This window comes from Nilaparvata lugens, chromosome 11 (genome assembly GCF_014356525.2).
Source record: "Nilaparvata lugens isolate BPH chromosome 11, ASM1435652v1, whole genome shotgun sequence".
NCBI lineage: Eukaryota > Metazoa > Arthropoda > Insecta > Hemiptera > Delphacidae > Nilaparvata > Nilaparvata lugens.
This window is the reverse complement of record NC_052514.1, coordinates 36,190,721-36,208,975: the sequence shown is the minus strand read 5'-3', so window position 1 is coordinate 36,208,975 and position 18,255 is coordinate 36,190,721. Positions and strand designations below refer to the sequence as shown.

Below are 18,255 nucleotides of genomic sequence, written 5' to 3'. Positions count from 1 at the left end.
TTTATTATAGTTGTTATTGTATTCATTGTAGTTAATATTTTCAATTTCTATCATGGATGTCTCTGGCTAACGTTCGTCTTGATGGGACACTAATCTCATTGCGGTGTGTATGACCAACGCGGCCAAGCTTACTCACTTAATACTCGAGTATTTAATTAATACTTAAGTTACAGGTGATAGTTTCTTGATCCATTCCGAGCTGCTTTGTATTAACACACTTTTTTATACATAATTATAATTGACTGCATGTCGTGTTTAAATACATAAAAAAGTAACTTAAGTTATTACCAGGCTGGGCCAGCTTACTAGGCCAACGTGTGGACATCAGGTTCTTCTCAGACATTAGGCTAGATTATAATTATTATTGTTGACGTTTTTGAGATACTTACTTCGTCATGCACTCTCCTTGAATGCCTGAGGATTGCAATGATGTCACCAATCAGCTTAATGCCCATTTCCTGAAGATAGTCTTTGTTTATGTTGACAAGCATGTCAGACTGGATTCGGTTTTGAGCAAAGGTTAGAGCGTAGGTTGCACTTTCGGCTGATGGAATTCCCGCATCGATGAAGAATGATTTCCATTCTCCTGAAGAAAAATAATAATATCAACTTGTTAGTAATGGGGAATGGAAAGAATATAATATAATATATAATGAATTGAGGATGTAAGATGAAATAAAGTTTCTGAATTTACGCTTAAAAATTAATAAGGCGATAGAACAACAAAAGATCAACTATCTAAATTCTTAAAATTGAATTTAAAGACTAGTAGCTTACTTCAAAAAGTAGCATTATCTTGATATTTATCTTCAGATATTTCTTAAAATACCACATGTAGATACGGTAAGGGTAGTATCATTCAGTTGCTTCTGTGTTTTAGAAAGTTAAAATATGAGCTAAATTAATACTTACTTGAATCTGGAATTGATGAAAGTCTGGTGACTGATTTGGAAGACATTCTCAAGCTGGAATTCACTGGATTATTATTCTATAAATAACAAATGTACAAATCTAAAAATCTATTCAGAACAGCGTTGAAATTTGTCCAACATTCCAAGCCGTTCTGTAAATATCCTACTACTATTTACGAAAATTAAAACACTATAATTTGAGTAATTGATTATCAGAGATAAAACTTTGAAAGAAAAATATATTCCTACATTAGAGAGAAAGTTAACGGTCTATTGTAAGGACGATACTATACAAATACAAACATTAGAATTGGAGGTTATAATCCAAGTTCCCAAGCAGAAATTCAAATCAAAATGGCCACCAACGTACCAGCTGTTGTCATGCTTTCAAAACAAAAACCTAACCTCTTTTTGCAATCAGTTACTAAAATATTTGTTGTTTTTACTAGTTATTTGTAATTTTTCATGAAACTATATCCCTAAATTATGGTTTACGAATGTGTAAGCTTACACTAGAAATTGGCGATAGTTTTATTATAATATTCTAACATCATGGATACGTCAGAGATAGTGAACACTATCTTTCTTGGAGAGGTTAGTTATTATTATGTTATGTTTTGAATAATTTTCTAGTGGAAATCATTAAAGAAGAATTATAAAATGTCTCTATAGTGAGATTTATATGATACCTTGATATATTCAACAATAGTTTTGATGTTTAGTCTTGGCCACCAGTGGGTCACCACACCAGAAAGGAACCATTGGCGTCCAAATGTAAAGCACGCTGGGACACCAGTAAGACTAGGATTGGCTGTCGGACTAGTGTCCGAAGTGAGACACCAGTTGGGTCGCCATATTCTGGTGACCATAGTGTAATAAGCGCTAATGCTCCCACACTCCCATCGACTTTCTTGGACACTTGGTGACACACTGGTTGTCAAATATGGGTAATACATAATAAAATAAGGCTTGTGTTATATTTGGCTACTACTCTTAGCAACAAGTGGGTCGCCAAGTGTACTAGCAAGTTGTGGGAATTTGAGGATTATTTCTTATTATTCAATTTAATTTTTTTATCAATCCAATTTCGCGCTTATTACACTAGGGTTGCAAGATTTTGGCGGCCGGTCACTAGATTTTGGCTACCTGGCTGGTGTCTCACTCGGCTCCCCAGCCTAGCAGCCAATCCTGATGTCTCACTGGTGTACCAGCTTAAACTGTTGGTCCCGGCTGAATTATGACAGTCTTAAGGCCCATAAACGGCTTAAATGATAATTATATTCGGGGATGTGGAACTCCCGTCAGGAGCTCCCCACCAATAAAAGCCTGAGAATATTATTATTATTACTGGTGTACCAGCGTGTTTTACTTTCGGCCACCAATAGTATTATCATAGAGAAACAATATCGTAAGTAGATATCCCATGGTATAGGGCGTTTATGTCGCAACGTTTACTGTTATCTGAAGCCGATAGTCCACGTAGTTTTTTTCCCGTGAAGCTGTGTGACACTGGTAGTCTCTCTTATTGTGCCGTTCATACACTCTCACCCGGCCAAAACTGTAAAAATCTACAATAATCGACGAGCGCAATTTTTGCGCACTTGAATGTTGGATTGTTTCCATTAGTAATTTCTGATTGGTAATATTCTAAAATCTGGTAACAACATTTTCATTATTCAATCAAATTCCCAATAAATCATGAACAAAGAATCTGGGTCAACATTTTCATTTTTCAATCAAACTCCTAATAAGTCATTAACAAAAATAAAACTTCACTGTTCAATTATAGCATAGATAAACAGTAGCGTTAGTATAGGTTCCCATGGTATAGGGCGTTTATATGTCACAAATTTTACTGTTAACTCAAGCTTATAACTGTCGATTGTTACTGTTTTTTTGGGGTGAGAGTGTGAGAACGGCACAGTATGAGAGACTACCAGCGTCACACAGCTTCTCAAGCCGATTACTGTCGATTAGTGTCAATATTAGCTGTTTTGTTGGGGTGAGAGTGTGAGAACGGCACAGTATGAGAGACTACCAGCGTCAAATAGCTTCACGGTAAAGAACTACGTGGACTATCGGCTTGAGATAACAGTTAAAGCTGCGACATAAACGCCCTATACCATGGGATATCTACTTATGCTATTGTTTCTCTATGGTATTATTCTTTGTTGACCCACTGATGGCTGAATGTAAGGGTATGATCGCATTGGATGCACGTATATGCAAGTGCACGCGAGACCATGCATGACCTTGCGTGCAGATGAGGAACAACATCTGGAAATGGTCATAGAAACACTTACAGTGAACATGTGCACTTGCTGGTGGCGTTCAGTGTGTGCAGAGACAGACAAGTACATAAGTGCATCCCTGTAGGTGTTCTAATCTTTTGACGTAATCCTAAGCATCAAAAGATGATTATGGATCAAGAAAGATATCTATCTATCTTGTTTGTACCCTTACTTGGGTTGCCAGCCTGGGAACAGACCCTGGAGTTTCACTGGTTTTCCAGCGTGCTCTACACTCGGCCACCAATAGTTGTTCTTTGGTGACTCATTGTTTGCTACATGTAAAACGAGCCTTAAATTATCCTGGTAACAAAATTGTGACCACTGTACACTCAGAATTGTGTCCATCTATAGTGAGGTCCACGTTATAATGGTTGTGAAGAAAGATAGGAGAAAACGTTGCCGAACCTCTGTCTTGTCAATGCCTTCTATAGACGATAGCTAATACAGGTTTATTCATGTAATATTAACGGTTCATTCTCGTTTAGAATAATCAATTAGTATATTTTACAAAGCAAGAAATTATATTTTTCAATAATTATTTCGTAATGAATTTTCATAATTGAGATGAAATATTTTGTTGATTAATTATTAATACTACATTATTAAAAGACGATCTGGCAACAGAGCAAAGCTAGAAAGAGATATCGTTATCTGCTTTGTTGAATGATAGACAAGGATAGCAATGCCATTGCTAATCAAACACTGCCATTATAATGTGGACCTCACTATAGGTGCTCTAATCTCTTGACGTGATCTTATACATCATAAGATGTTCATGGATCAAGAAAGATATCTATCTATCTATCTTGATTGTACCCTTACTTGGGTTGTCAGCCTTGCAACCGACCCTGGTGTTTCACTGGTTTCCCTGCGTGCTTTACACTTGGTCACCATTAGTTGTTCTTTGGTGACCCTCTGGTGGCTGAATATAATACGAGCCTCAAATTATCCTGGTAACAAAATAGTGATCACTATATACACAGAATTGTGTCCATCTAGGTTACACAAAATTATGCAAATTGACATTAATTTATTGCTAAATATAGACGGTTTCCATTCCAACAATTCAATTTATAAAAAAATAATATAATTTATTTAATTATTCTAGGTATTGAACGTGCACAACTACGGAGCGTTTGTGCAAATTCCGGGACGTCGAGAACAGGGACTGGTTCATCGTAGCCAAATATCTTCAGCCTCAGTTGATGATGCCTCTGAAGTATTGCAAAGGGGTGATAGAGTCTGGTGTAAAGTCATCGAAATTACGGTAACTTAATCTCCTATTGTTCATTTTGCTTCCTCAGCTTTTTCTTCTTTTGAAAAAAAAAACTTTCTAATTCAATATTGTTGAACGAAAATTTTTTATTTTGTATCATCATTAAATATGTTAACTTTATTGGTTTTCAAGTATCTTGACTGCATGTAGTGTTTTGTATTTTGACGCCATCGATATCACATGTGTGGGTGAAGAATGAAGAAGCTATTAGGTATTACCATAGAGAAACAATAGCATAAGTAGATATCCCATGGTATAGGGCGTTTATGTCGCAACTTTTACTGTTATCTCAAGCTGATAGTCCACGTAGTTCTTTTCCGTGAAGCTTTATGACGCTGGTAGTCTCTCATTTTGTGCCGTTCATACACTCTTACCCGGTCAAAACAGTAAAAATCGACAATAGTCGATAGTAATCGACTTGAGATAACAGTAAAAGTTGCGACATAAACGCCCTATACCATGAGATATCTACTTACGCTATTGTTTCTCTATGGTAATACCTTCTGATACAACTCATGGTCAGTTACTAGAAAAATGTTAAAGTTTAATTGGCGTGAGGAGAACTGTGTTTGCGCTCTTTTGTCAACATAACATCCTCTCCACTATTATAGTAAGGTCCACGATATAATGACAGGTTTTGATTAACATTGGTGTTGCTATCCTAGTCTACAAGATTTCCATATCGTTTTTCAACGATGTAGAAGTATAATTAGCAAAATATTTAATCTTAATTAAGAAAATGTATAAAGTATTGAAAAATATATTTCAACAGTTAACTGTTTGCTTTTTTTAGGATGATGGAAAAGTATCACTCTCCATGAAGGTGGTACAGCAAGGATCTGGGAAGGATTTGGATCCGACTGGAGTTCAGATTCAGTAAGTAATCAAATACTGAGTGTGGAACATAACAGTAGCTTAGTAACGTTCCAGTTGTTAAATAAAAGATGAACCAAAAATTGAGTCTGAAATTGACAATGGGGAATTTTTATATTCTTGGAGGTCGAGATTGTACAGTCACACTTTCACGTGTGTTATCCAATGTAACTAGGCAAATAAATTTAGCAGGAGTTTCAACTCCATAAAACATTACAAAAATATTATTCTGTTCAGGAGTAGCGCTCAAGTTTTAATATCGGGGATAGAGCTTCGCTCTGGAGTACAAAAGCATAACAAATTTATTACAAAAGAAGAAATTATAATAACATTCATACAGAAATGTTCTATCCAATCACAGTAAATTGAGATTAATTCCCAGAGGAATGCAAAAATTTCCCTCACAAAGGCCCAGTTGCACAAAAGCCGGTCAAATTTTAATCCTGATTAACTTCACGTGAACCAAATCAGAGAAGACCATTTCAAAAAGATGGATCTACTGCAATTAATCAGGATTGAAAATAACCCGGCTTCTTTGCAACCGGCACTAAGTACCTGATTGAATGATTACAAAAGTTCAACAGCTGAGTCATAATTTTGACACAGTCCCACACACATGAACTCGCTCACTCACTTTCATCACCAACAGACGACGAAATAATTATTATCAGCTGTTTTCCCAAGGATGAATAATAATTATCCTTTTAAATGTCCTTCAGCGAGTTTTCACAGGGATGAGACCTAGTGCAATCGAATCTTTATATTATAAACCTACTATGTTCTGAATTTCGTGAGAATCGTTAGAGCCGTTTTCGAGATCCGGTGAAATACAAACATATAAACATCTAACCATATAAACAGAAGTTGTTCGTTTAATAGTATAGGATTACAAAGACAAGAAATTTCCAAAACAACAGATATATTAAAAGAAAAACAAGATACTGGGTTTTGATTATTACCTACTCCTTTATCAACCACTACTTCAAACGGCCAGTATAGCTTTTGCAGAATATCTTGAAAACAACTCGCATGGGAAACAGAATCAAATTATTCAGATAAAGGACGCTGAAACTTGATATAACAAGATATTAATTGTCAGTATTGTCGCCTATCTTACCCATATTTATGCCCATGCATAATATGGCTATCTTTACCCATGCCTATTTCTACTTCTAATTTTATGGCGTATGAATTGAATATGACTTTGCAATTTCTAAAATGGTTATTTTGTTTGAAGTCAGGACAAAGTGAGACGTATGAGCCAGCCTCAGTCGGGAGGCCGTAGAGCTATCAAACTGGAGGCTGTACTAAACACCACCTGCTCAAAATGTGGCACCCGTGGACATCTAGCCAACAACTGTTTCCAGGTACGTTGAGAACATGATTGAAATTGACAGTTTCATTAATTTTCTTATAATTTTGTACCACTGTGGGTCTTATTAGACTGTGGGAATTGTCATAATAACTGTAAAAATAAATCAGCCTCTTTCGGGTCTCTTCGCATTTTGGCTGAAATACGTCTCATCTCTCAATGATAAATCCAAGCTACGAATCTGTCCCTTTCACATTTGTAGCTTGGATTTAACATTTGGAGATATAGTGAGGTCCACGTTATAATGGCAGTGGAGAAAGATAGGAGAAAAACATTGCCGAACCTCTGTCTTGTCAATGCCTTCTATAGATGGTAGCAGATACAGGTTTATTGATGTAATATTAACTGTTCATTCACGTTTAAAATAATCAATTATATTTTATTGAGCAAGATATCATATTTTTCAATAATTCTATAATGAATTTTCATAATTAAGATGAAATATTAGTTAAATTAATTTACATTGTTAAAAGATGATCTGGCAACAGAGCAAAGCAAGAAAGAGATAGCGCTATCCGTTTTGCTGAATGAGAGACAAGGACAGCAATACCATCGCTAATCAGACACTGCCATTATAAAGTGGACCTCCGTCTATAGAAGGCGAGGATCGCCTATACAAGACAGTGAGGATCGGCAACGTTGTTCTCCTATCTTTCTCCACTGCCATTATAACGAGGACCTCACTATAAACATCTATTGATGACAGGTTGCACAGAACGAGATTAATAAGTTAATAGTTTTCATACCTAAAGAAAAGTGAATTGATACTAAATATTTTCTTGAATTGTTGTTTCTTTTGTTTATAGAGTCGTGGAGGAAAAACCTACGAACTGTTACCTGAAGAAGATGATGAAGAAGACGAGGCCAAGCTGGCTGAGGATCTAGAGAAGGCAAAGCAGATAAAACGAGAAGAGAAGCGGCGAGAAAAGGAGGAGAGGAGGAGAAAGAAGAAGGCCAAAAAGGAGAAGAAGGCGGCTAAGAAAGCCGAGAAGAAGGAGAAGAAGGCAAAGAAGAAGAGAAGTCGGTCAACGTCTTCTGAGAGCTCGAGCTCTTCTTCTGAGGTAAAAAAGTTGAAAATTATATTTTTTAGTTTTATTCTGAACTAACATGTTTGCACACACAAGTTTTCACTGACATTCAGTCAATAATAAAATTTAGATGTAAGAAACAAGAAACAATCTGTTTACTCAGTGAACTGTAGCTTTTTGAAAAGTTACAAAATAATAATCATATTATTGATAATAATCAAGTTCATCAAACTTGAAAGCACTACAACTTGAAACTTGAAAGTCTAGTGAGTAAACGAATTGTATCTTATGTCTAAATAATTGAATCCGTGTCGATATAGGAGTGGAAGTATAAAAGTAGATGAAATATAATATATAATAAATATAATGATAGTATTAGAAGTTTTAGTTATAATAATGTGAAATATTTCTTCTATGTTTAGTTTTGAAGCATCTAAATTTGATAATCTACTTCGTGAAAATACTTGAGGACTGAAAATTTTGTGTATTGAAGATCTACAAGACTTAATCTATTTCGGACTATGTGTTATCTAAATTTGGGAGAGGAATAACACAACCTGTTTTTTCTCTCCCTATCATTTTGATAATGTAGTTATTGTATAAATGCATAAAGAATATAGACGTTCTAGTAAAAGTATGCAGTTTTGTAAGGTATTGAATAAAAATGCTTGAATTTGTTACAACCACTTATATATTGAAGCTTTGATAAAACAGTTTCAGTTGCTACACCATTATCAATCTCTAGTTTACCATAAATATTTCATGAATTTAAAAATGATTTTTGTGTTTATGGATTGTAAATTGAGTGTGTAATTGAAGAATGTTGAAGTGGCAGGGGTGCCCACAAGGGGGGGGGGCATGGCGCAATTTGCGCCATCAACATTTTTGGGGGGGGCATGATTTTTTGTATATCTTATGTCAAAATTTTGAATTATGATTGAAAAATCAAGGTATTAAATAGAGATATCCTAATTTAGTTAATTTTTCCCACCTTTACAATGTTATATTTTGCTAAGTGTAACTCAATATAAAGCATAAGCACAATTGATAATATTTTGTATGCAGGAATTTTAGTAATTTTAAGCCTATGAGTTTGAAGGTAAATCTTTGACAAAAATAAATTATAACTTCATCATCCACTATTATTCTGATTTCCTTTGCTTCATTTTAATTTTTAATGGTCCTGTGTTAGAGTTTCCTTGCTGTTGCAAGAAATATGCGATATTTTTCTCATTTTCACAGTCTCGACAGTTTTTCGATATAAACAGTCATGCAAGATCAATTTTGGGCAACTCAGCTTATAGAGCATGAAATTTTCTCTCATTTAAGACCAATCGCAAGTTTCTATCATGCATTGTACTCATTTTAGAGACTCTTTAATAACAGTAAAATCGCAAGAAAAATGAGAAAATAAAGATCATCATTCAATTGGCTGTAACTTTTGAACGGTATTGAAAACAGAAGTATATTTCATGGGAGTGAAAAGAGGAGAAAATTCATCACAACCTCGACCACTTTTTGGATTTTGCATCTGAAGTGTTCCACAAGATACGCAACGTTGCATATGCGAGACTGTGAGAATGGGGAAAATATCACAAATTTCTCGCACATTCAAAGTTGCGTATCTTGTGGAACACTTCCGATATAAAATCCTGCGCGACCACTCAATTCATTGGAAATTTATTATCTTTAATATTATATAGAGAATGCTTTTTCTCGAAAAATTCAAGGTTCTCGAGATTAAATGGAAAACTTAAAAAAATCCAAAATTTTGGGGTGAAGTCGCCTTCTGGTGTGTCAGCAAATATCAGATTAGAATTCAGCGCCCCAAAATATATATAGAACCATCGAAAAAAATTATTTCGGGGCTGTTTCCTGAAAAACGGCCATTTGACTGGACTATAAGTTGTTATCCTATTATAATAGCGAGCAGTTTATGTATATCTGTTTATATTTTTCTATTTCTATATCTGGTTATCTGGCTATCTGGTTATTTATGTTCAACGGATCTCGGAAACGGCTCTAAAGATTTTCACGAAATTCGGAATATAGTAGGTTTATGATATCAAAATTCGATTGCACTAGGTCTCATCCCTGAGAAAACTCCCTGAAGGACATGAAAAGGATAATTCATCCTTGGAAAAACAGATGATGATTTCGTCTGTGAATAAATCACAGACGAAATATATTTTTCGTAGTGAATAAATCAAAATTCGAGTAAGTAACAGTTTTGGGCTGTGCCTGTTAGTACTTCCCCAATCATTTTAAAGAAATGATTATCAATGAAATAAATCTGTTTATCAATGAATAAATAACGAGCAAAGCTCGGTGCCCCGATATTTGGTATTAATAGATAGAATTTACAAAATGTACTTGTTCAGATGATATCTTTATTCCAAAAACCAAAACATTTAAAGATACATTTTGTTCGACTTGTGTTATTTACTCCTGTAATGTTAAAAAGTAAATACTACCAACAACACAACATCAGTGACAACCTATTCCAATTCATGATAAATATCGGGGCACCGAGCTCCGCTCTAGAGTACCTACAAAAGCATATAAAAATTATTACGAAAGAAGAAATTATAATAAATATTCATAGTTCATACAGAAAGGTTCTATCTAATCACAGTGGATTGAGATTAATTCGCAGAGGAATGCAAAAATTTCTCTCACAAAGGCATGTTAAATTTTAATCCTGATTCATGTCACGTGAACCAAATAACAGAAGACCATCTCAAAAAGATAGCTTATCTGATTGGTTCTACTGGAATTAATCAGGATTAAAATTTAACCGGCTTTTGTACAACTGTCACTAAGTACCTGATTGAATTATGTACAAAAGTTCAACAGCTGAGTCATAATTTTGTCTCAGTCCCACACACATGCACTCGCTCACTCACTTCCATCATCAACAGACGCCGAAATTATCAGCTGTTTTTCCAAGGATGAATAAATTCTTATAATGTCCTTCAGCGAGTTTCCCCAGGGATGAGACCTAGTGTAATCGAATTTTCATATTATAAACCTACTATGTTCTGAATTTCGTGAGAATCGTTAGAGCCGTTTTCGAGATCCGGTGAAATACAAACACATAAACATCTAAAAATTTAAACATCTAAACAGAAATTGCTCGTTTAATAGTATAGGATTTAGAATACCTAAACTTGCCGACATGATATATTGTATGAATAAAATCGTTCCAAATTTGTATGAATGTTTACCAAGATTGCTATGCAATATTCTTTTGCAATAAAGAATTATCAATGATATTATTATTCAACTTTTTATAAGTAACCTTAACATTTAAAAAGCAAAGCCTCCCTTACTTATCTTTTAATATCCTATTAAAATATGTGTCATGTAGTTTTTCCTGATGTAATGAAGTTCTTTCTAGTCCTCCCGAACAAGAACGGATGCACTGCTAGTCTCAAAAATAATATCAAAAAAATACTCTATTTCTATTTTAAAGAGATAAGAAACGATGGTATATATTTTTACAATATTATGAAAACAGAAAGATTCCCTCACAAGACCAAAGGTATAATGTCCTTTGGAAGATTAGAATGTAGAGGTGCGTACAGATATACGCGCCGCGAACATGAGCAATTCACTTTTAATCAGCTGATTATATCTGTATTTTTACAGAAACGGTAAAATACAGATATAAAAAGCTTGGTATCAGCTGATTAAAAGTGAATTGCTCATGTTCGCGGCGCGTATATCTGTACGCACCTCTACATTCTAATTCACTTTTAATCAGCTGATTATATCTGTATTTTTACAGAAACGGTAAAATACAGATATAAAAAGCTTGGCATCAGCTGATTAAAAGTGAATTGCTCATGTTCGCGGCGCGTATATCTGTAAGCACCTTAAGATGTGAATTTGATTGTCATACACTGACTAATGTTAAAAACTAAAGAGTTGGGAGTTGGGGTACTTTGGGGGGGTCAGTACACATGGATTGGGGGGGCATTACACTTGAATTGGGGGGGGGGGCATGCGCCATTGGCCTTGGGGGGCTGGGCACCCCTGTGAAGTGGCACATAATCTAGCTACATTTGGACTGTTGTATAAATTAGAATTGGAACTGTTTTGGGCGTAAGTTAGCCTTTGGTACTTTTCTGTAAGTTGTATAATTCTAAATAATTGAATAAATAAATAAATATAATAGATAAATCTACTTCAAGAATCTAGAACCACATGTTCATTGTAATATTAAGAAGCTAGTTTTGGTCGCTACACCATTTTAAATCTCTAGTAGATGTTTATCATTTTGATGATGTTCTTATTGTATGAATCATAAAGAATAAACAATAAACATTGAACATTTTATAAAATGTATTTGATAAAACTATGTTTAGCTGTCACAACAACTTTATTGCTACCGTACACTACGCAGTTTTATGGTTGATCATAGCGCGATTCAATCAATCCTTCATAATTTTATAATCTTTCTCCTTCAAATTAACGTTTTTTTCTTCTTTTCAGAGCGAAGAGGAACCGAAAAAGAAGAAGCGAAAACGGGATAGAAGTAAGGACCGCTCACATTCCAAACGATCTCGGTGATAATTAATTAGTAAGTGGTTAGATGGATAAATTAATCAGTGAATATACGAATCAATGAATATAAAAATCATTAGACTATAGAAAAGTTAGTAATATAGCATTAAACTACACGATTCTCAATATTAATTAAGTATTATAACGTATTGAAATTGTCTTATCTATTTTCATCTTGTTTTTGTATTGGCTTAATGTCTATTTTCAACTCATAAATGAATGTAAGACAGCAATAAAGAATAAATAAATAAATAAATTGTAAATTTGAATAACTCTAAATTGATGTACCTCTTTTTCTATTAAAGTAGGTAGCTTGAATAAACTACAGTATATTATATTATCTGTATCAGATTCACTTTCTTATTTCAGGGCTACTAATATATTTACATACAAATTAAAAATCAAAGTACAGTAGTCGTCCTGTAGCTTTGCCTACGCGACCTTGAACCGGCAGATAGGCAAGGTACCCCTCGCGGGGTGATATGCATGCCGTTGCACTGTATTTGTTTCAGTCTCTAGCGAACTGTCTGCTCGATACTTGTATACGTGCGCATATTTCGTTAGCGTGTGGATATTTTCAAAGTCCCTATTAAAACGCGTTTTTGCGTGTGCGATTGTTTTACTTCTTTTTTTCAGGAGCCGGTAGTGATTACTATTTTTCAGGTAGTGGATAATATTTTTCAAGTGTAGCTGTGTAGCCTACTATGGCCGAAACTAAAACGCGTAACTTAAACGCTCTGCAGAATCTCAGCGGAAAGACCTAGTTAGGTACATGATTTTTTCTTTAAAAATAAATTCAATTAATTCTCTACATTTCATACGCGATATGTATAAACAAAAAATCAAAAACAAAAATTTTTCTCGATACGTAACTTTTTCATGACATGGAAATTTGAAGTTGTAAATTTTTCGACTTATATACCTCGTTCACACTGAATCGTTGCTCGAATTTGAACTTTATTGACATTATTGGTATCCTCCAACAATTCTCATGATATTGCGGAAATTTCATTGATTTCTGATGACTAGTTCGAGAGTAACTGTTTTGGTAATGAAATGGGAACATTATTTTCAAGTCAAGTCAAATTCTTATTAAATTCCATTTATCTTCGGAATGAGTGAATTTACGTCAAAAGTTCAAAGGACAAAAAAGATGCGTCATGTTTAGTTTCATGGTATTTGATTGATTTTGGAGCAAAATTAGAACATTTTTTAAAATGGTCAATGTTTTTGAACGGCCTGTATTGACTTCTCGTGGCCCTCCGCCGATAGGCAAAGCTACAGGACGGGTACTGTACCTTCTTCACATTTTTCTCACCCATATCTCAAACTTTCAATTTGTATTAAAGTAATTGTATCCAGATATATTATCTGTATATCCCAATCGAATTATTCATATTAAGGGTCGTTTGCACAGTGACAGTTTAAACTAAATTTCATTTTGAACTGGATTAAATCCGCATCAAGTCTAGTTTGTTATAATGTGTTTCATTTTGAGTCTAAGCCACCAACTGATTAAATGGAGTTTAAACGGCCCTAACTCGATAAAAATTGGATCCTGTAAAATATATTGCATGACAAATCAGAATAATAGATAAAACAATTTTTTATCCTGTTGTTACTTCCCTAGTAATTATAAATTTGAGTACACACTATTGTGTTTTGTATTTTATTTATTATTCATTAACTTGTATAGACTGATCTCATTTGGAAGTTTTTATTTTGTTTATTAGTTGTTATTAGTAGATATGCATGGCCATGGCAGTAAGTAAGTAAATTGATATAAATAATGAACATAATTGTAATGAAATGAATAGTAAGTTGACGAACATAATAAAATCTGATTTTTAGTAAGTGGTCTTTGGATTTCATTGATTTGCACCTATCTGTATACAATCATGTAAAATTTATATTCTGTGGAATAGGCTTTTCATTGCCCATTCATATGCTAACCAATATCCTGTATTGTAGGATTGAAATGTATCCTAATAAAGAGAAATATTCCATCAAATTGCAATAATAGATACAGATGAAAATTACTGAGATATTGCAATTATTCAAATGCTAATGAATTAATTATTCTTAAACGAAAATCCAAATTAAATGCTGTAATTCACCCCGAAGACTTCTGCTACTGCAAATATTGACAACAGGGTAAACAGCTAGATGGAATTTCGATGAGTGCTACTATTCAAAAATGATTGGATTTTCGTTTAATAATAATAATCAATAATAGATAAAACAATTTTTTATCCTGTTGTTACTTCCCTAGTAATTATAAATTTGAGTACACACTATGTGTTTTGTATTTTATTTATTATTCATTAACTTGTATAGACTGATCTCATTTGGAAGTTTTTATTTTGTTTATTAGTTGTTATTAGTAGATATGCATGGCCATGGCAGTAAGTAAGTAAATTGATATAAATAATGAACATAATTGTAATGAAATGAATAGTAAGTTGACGAACATAATAAAATCTGATTTTTAGTAAGTGGTCTTTGGATTTCATTGATTTGCTGCACCTATCTGTATACAATCATGTAAAATTTATATTCTGTGGAATAGGCTTTTCATTGCCCATTCATATGCTAACCAATATCCTGTATTGTAGGATTGAAATGTATCCTAATAAAGAGAAATATTCTATCAAATTGCAATAATAGATACAGATGAAAATTACTGAGATATTGCAATTATTCAAATGCTAATGAATTAATTATTATTAAACGAAAATCCAAATTGAATGCTGTAATTCACCCCGAAGACTTCTGCTACTGCAAATATTGACATCAGGGTAAACAGCTAGATGGAATTTCGATGAGTGCTACTATTCAAAAATGATTGGATTTTCGTTTAATAATAATAATCAATTATAGATAGATTTTATTGACATCAGTAACAAAATGATCAACATATTTTCAACTCAAAACTAAAGGTAGGTATCTAAAATAAGGAACGGGTTATCAAATAGAAAATTGGATTTATCAACAAAAATATTTATTGATACACTATTTTTACAGTACATTTTAGAGGTCATGGAATTGAAATGTAATGTACAGCCGATTAATTTTTAATTTGTCATTTCAATCCGTTTTGGAATGATAATTATAATAATAGACTTCCTATAAATTGACATGAAAGAATGAATTCCTGATTCGTGTTTTATGCCATTCTATCACTAGAAGTCTATTACAATATTCATTAAAATTTCATCTTGAAACTCTCAAGATGAGATTTGATGAGTTAATTTTCATTAAGAACATTTAAATATGTAATTTCCAATCTGATTAATCTTCAACTAAACTTTTAAACCATGTATACATAATAATATATGTAATAGTGTAATTAATAGTCTCATTAAATGCAGTACACTTCTTTGGTAATTAATCTCTCGTACTATTCAAATGTTAGATGCGGTTTATTTGAAATTTTATACAGTTTGGAACATCTCATTGAAGAAGAGAGTCTTCCTATCAGTTTGAATTTGAATTTAGTATGAATTTTATTTGAATTGAAAATCCTTTTCATCATTCACACTTCTTGATGGTATCTGTAAACCAAAATAAAATGATTAAAACAAATCAGAAAATGCACATATAAATTAGGATGCAAAGAGTAATTAATTATCAAATAATTTTTAAGTACTGGTTATAAATAAGAACATTGTCTTATAAATAGAAATTCAAATCTCAGTACCCTTTTTGAACTATTTTATCACAACATGTTTCGGACATTCATATGCCATTTTCAATACTGTACTTGAAAAGAGACAAGATTTGAGACACTTTGGAACAAAGAGACACTTTGAAAAAATGCAATATTTGTATTTCTATTTATATTACTAGTACGGTAGCCCTAAACAGAAAAGAGACACAATTGTCTTATTCTATTAAATTTTATTGAATTCAGGAAGTGAAGATATTTAGGGCAAACTCATGATTTCTCTTATTTTATTCTCATGCATAGCCCACTCTCTCGCCAAGTCGCTGGTAAGCTTGGCCACGTTGATTTTGCTATGCACACTGCAATGTGAGCATTTGTGGATGCTCGGCTGGCCACTCGCCTTCGCTCGACAAAAATCGGAGCAGACAAATGAAGGCGAGCACTGACATAGAAGGCATCCACACTCTCGCGCTCGTCTTCATTTGCACGCACTTGTTGAGAGTGTGGAAGAGCTTAATCAGTAAGGAAGAGTGAATAAATAAATAAGTAGATAATATTTTTGATAGAATTCAAAAGATAGCTTGATGGGGACTCTTTTAGTTAGTTGTAGTGTAAGATAATTCAGACATTATTTTCTAAATAAGTTGAGAATATGACCCGGTTTCTAATAGATACTTATTAAATATAATAGATAGCCTAATTTAATCTAGAGGTTCTATTGTTCATTAGAATTAATAAGTGTCTTAGAAACTGGGCTTACGATGATTATAGCCTAATTGCATCTAGCATTTATCCACATTCTTATTAGAAGATTACAAAAATGTATGGAGCAAGGACTTTCTATATAGGCTACCTCCTGTATTTATATGTATATATGAGGTCCTGATGGAGCCCATATTTCATGAGTATTTAGAAGTCTAGTAATACAGTACAGGAAAAGTCACCTTCAAGTCCCCTGCGCACAGGGACAATACTGGCTTCCACTAGACCAGGCAAGTAGTGGCGGCTACTGAAACTCTGTTCATTTTCCCTGTGAGAAGCGGGCTGTTTACACACTGCTAATAATTTCCCTGTGTGGTGACGTTTTGACACTACTGGCAGCTACTATAGTGAACGTCAGTCTTGTCTCTGTCTACAGGGGGCTTATTTGTACCAGAAGTAGATAATACGGTAACCTATGTGATAATTTTTCAGGGTTAGTACGTAAGGTCAATTTCCCTATATTGTGGGATTTTGAAATATTTATCAATCAAGCTCAAATAATTCAAAACTGTTAATACCTACTCATGTATTTCATCTACAGTAATACATCTATTAGAATTAGAGTATTTAAAATAGATTTAGAAATCAGAAAGCGTGAGTATTATTTTTAATAATAATTATTAAAAAATTAGACTGCATTAACAGTAACCTACGATCACTTCTAAGACTTGATTAGAGATTGAAAATTATGTTCTACTGCTTGTTTTCTCTAGTTTGTTCTACTGCTTGGGTTTATTCAGAGGAACGTACAATTTTCGGAACATTTATACACTGTATAGTATCGTCGTTAATAGTTCGAAAACGAACTACCTATCAATTCTGCTTCTAGATATCTTTTCAATAACTTTTTTAAATGTATCCCTATTTTTCAATGAATCCCTGTTCTTTGCAGAAAGATAGCAGTTAGTATATAAGTTTATTTTTAGTTTTTCAGTTTTATTAATTTTTATTTAAATTTCTGAATTAATTTAATAAGAGTGCTCACACATTTGCAGTTTGTTAATGCAGAATTCTATAGTCGTACAGAGAAAAGATTTGATATTTTCACTGTGATAGCCGTCACAGGAAGATAATTACAATATATTATCATTAAAATAGACTCACCTGTTATATTTTCATATGAGATACATGACATATCATCTTGATTACATCTTGATATCATACCATTCATTTATTTATTTATTTATCACATTGTGTACAGAATACTTGACATTAGGAAAGGCACAAAATACTTGAATTAATTGAGTACGGTAAATTTACTAAAAAATTGAGTAATTTCTTCAAAACTAGAGCTATTTTCTCAAAATTGATTAATTTCGTCAAAAACTGAGTAATTTATTCGGAAATTGAGTAATTTTCTCAAAAATTAAGTATTTGAATGGCTGAAGAAGCCATAGTTGCTTTTCTCTACTGCTATTCTAATTCAAAAGTTTTATTAATTTGAGTATAAATAGGCTTGTTGCTCTAATTTTCTCTCTCTCATATAAATTGTAGTTTGTATCAGTC

The 18,255-nt window shown here is 33.3% G+C and overlaps 3 protein-coding genes across 7 annotated transcripts in view; 1 reads left to right on the top strand and 2 right to left on the bottom strand.

Annotated features, from left to right (window-relative positions):
* The window catches only part of LOC111049212 (uncharacterized protein C19orf47), a 28,238-nt gene extending 26,997 nt beyond the window's left edge, over positions 1-1,241 (bottom strand). The window contains exons 1-2 of the mRNA XM_039438344.1: positions 913-1,241; positions 390-586 (exon numbers count right to left, since the gene is read on the bottom strand). Coding sequence (XP_039294278.1) covers positions 390-586; positions 913-958 — 243 coding nt within the window. The 5' untranslated portion in view covers positions 959-1,241. The remainder of the gene's footprint in view (positions 1-389; positions 587-912) is intronic.
* Positions 1,242-1,272: 31 nt separating this feature from the next.
* LOC111061725 (nucleolar protein of 40 kDa) lies at positions 1,273-12,724 on the top strand. Its single transcript, XM_039438346.1, has 6 exons — positions 1,273-1,505; positions 4,311-4,469; positions 5,272-5,354; positions 6,589-6,718; positions 7,530-7,784; positions 12,249-12,724. Exons 1-6 carry the CDS (start codon positions 1,464-1,466, stop codon positions 12,324-12,326), a joined length of 747 nt encoding a protein of 248 aa, XP_039294280.1. The 5' UTR covers positions 1,273-1,463; the 3' UTR covers positions 12,327-12,724.
* Positions 12,725-15,304: 2,580 nt separating this feature from the next.
* Positions 15,305-18,255, bottom strand: part of LOC111049206 — a 37,105-nt gene continuing 34,154 nt past the window's right edge. For all 5 annotated transcript variants that reach the window (XM_039438329.1, XM_039438332.1, XM_039438336.1 and 2 more), the window contains one exon: positions 15,305-15,874. Coding sequence is in view for 3 of the 5 variants with exons in the window: in XM_039438332.1 (XP_039294266.1) it covers positions 15,852-15,874 (23 nt within the window). In the remaining 2 variants the exon portion in view is untranslated. The remainder of the gene's footprint in view (positions 15,875-18,255) is intronic.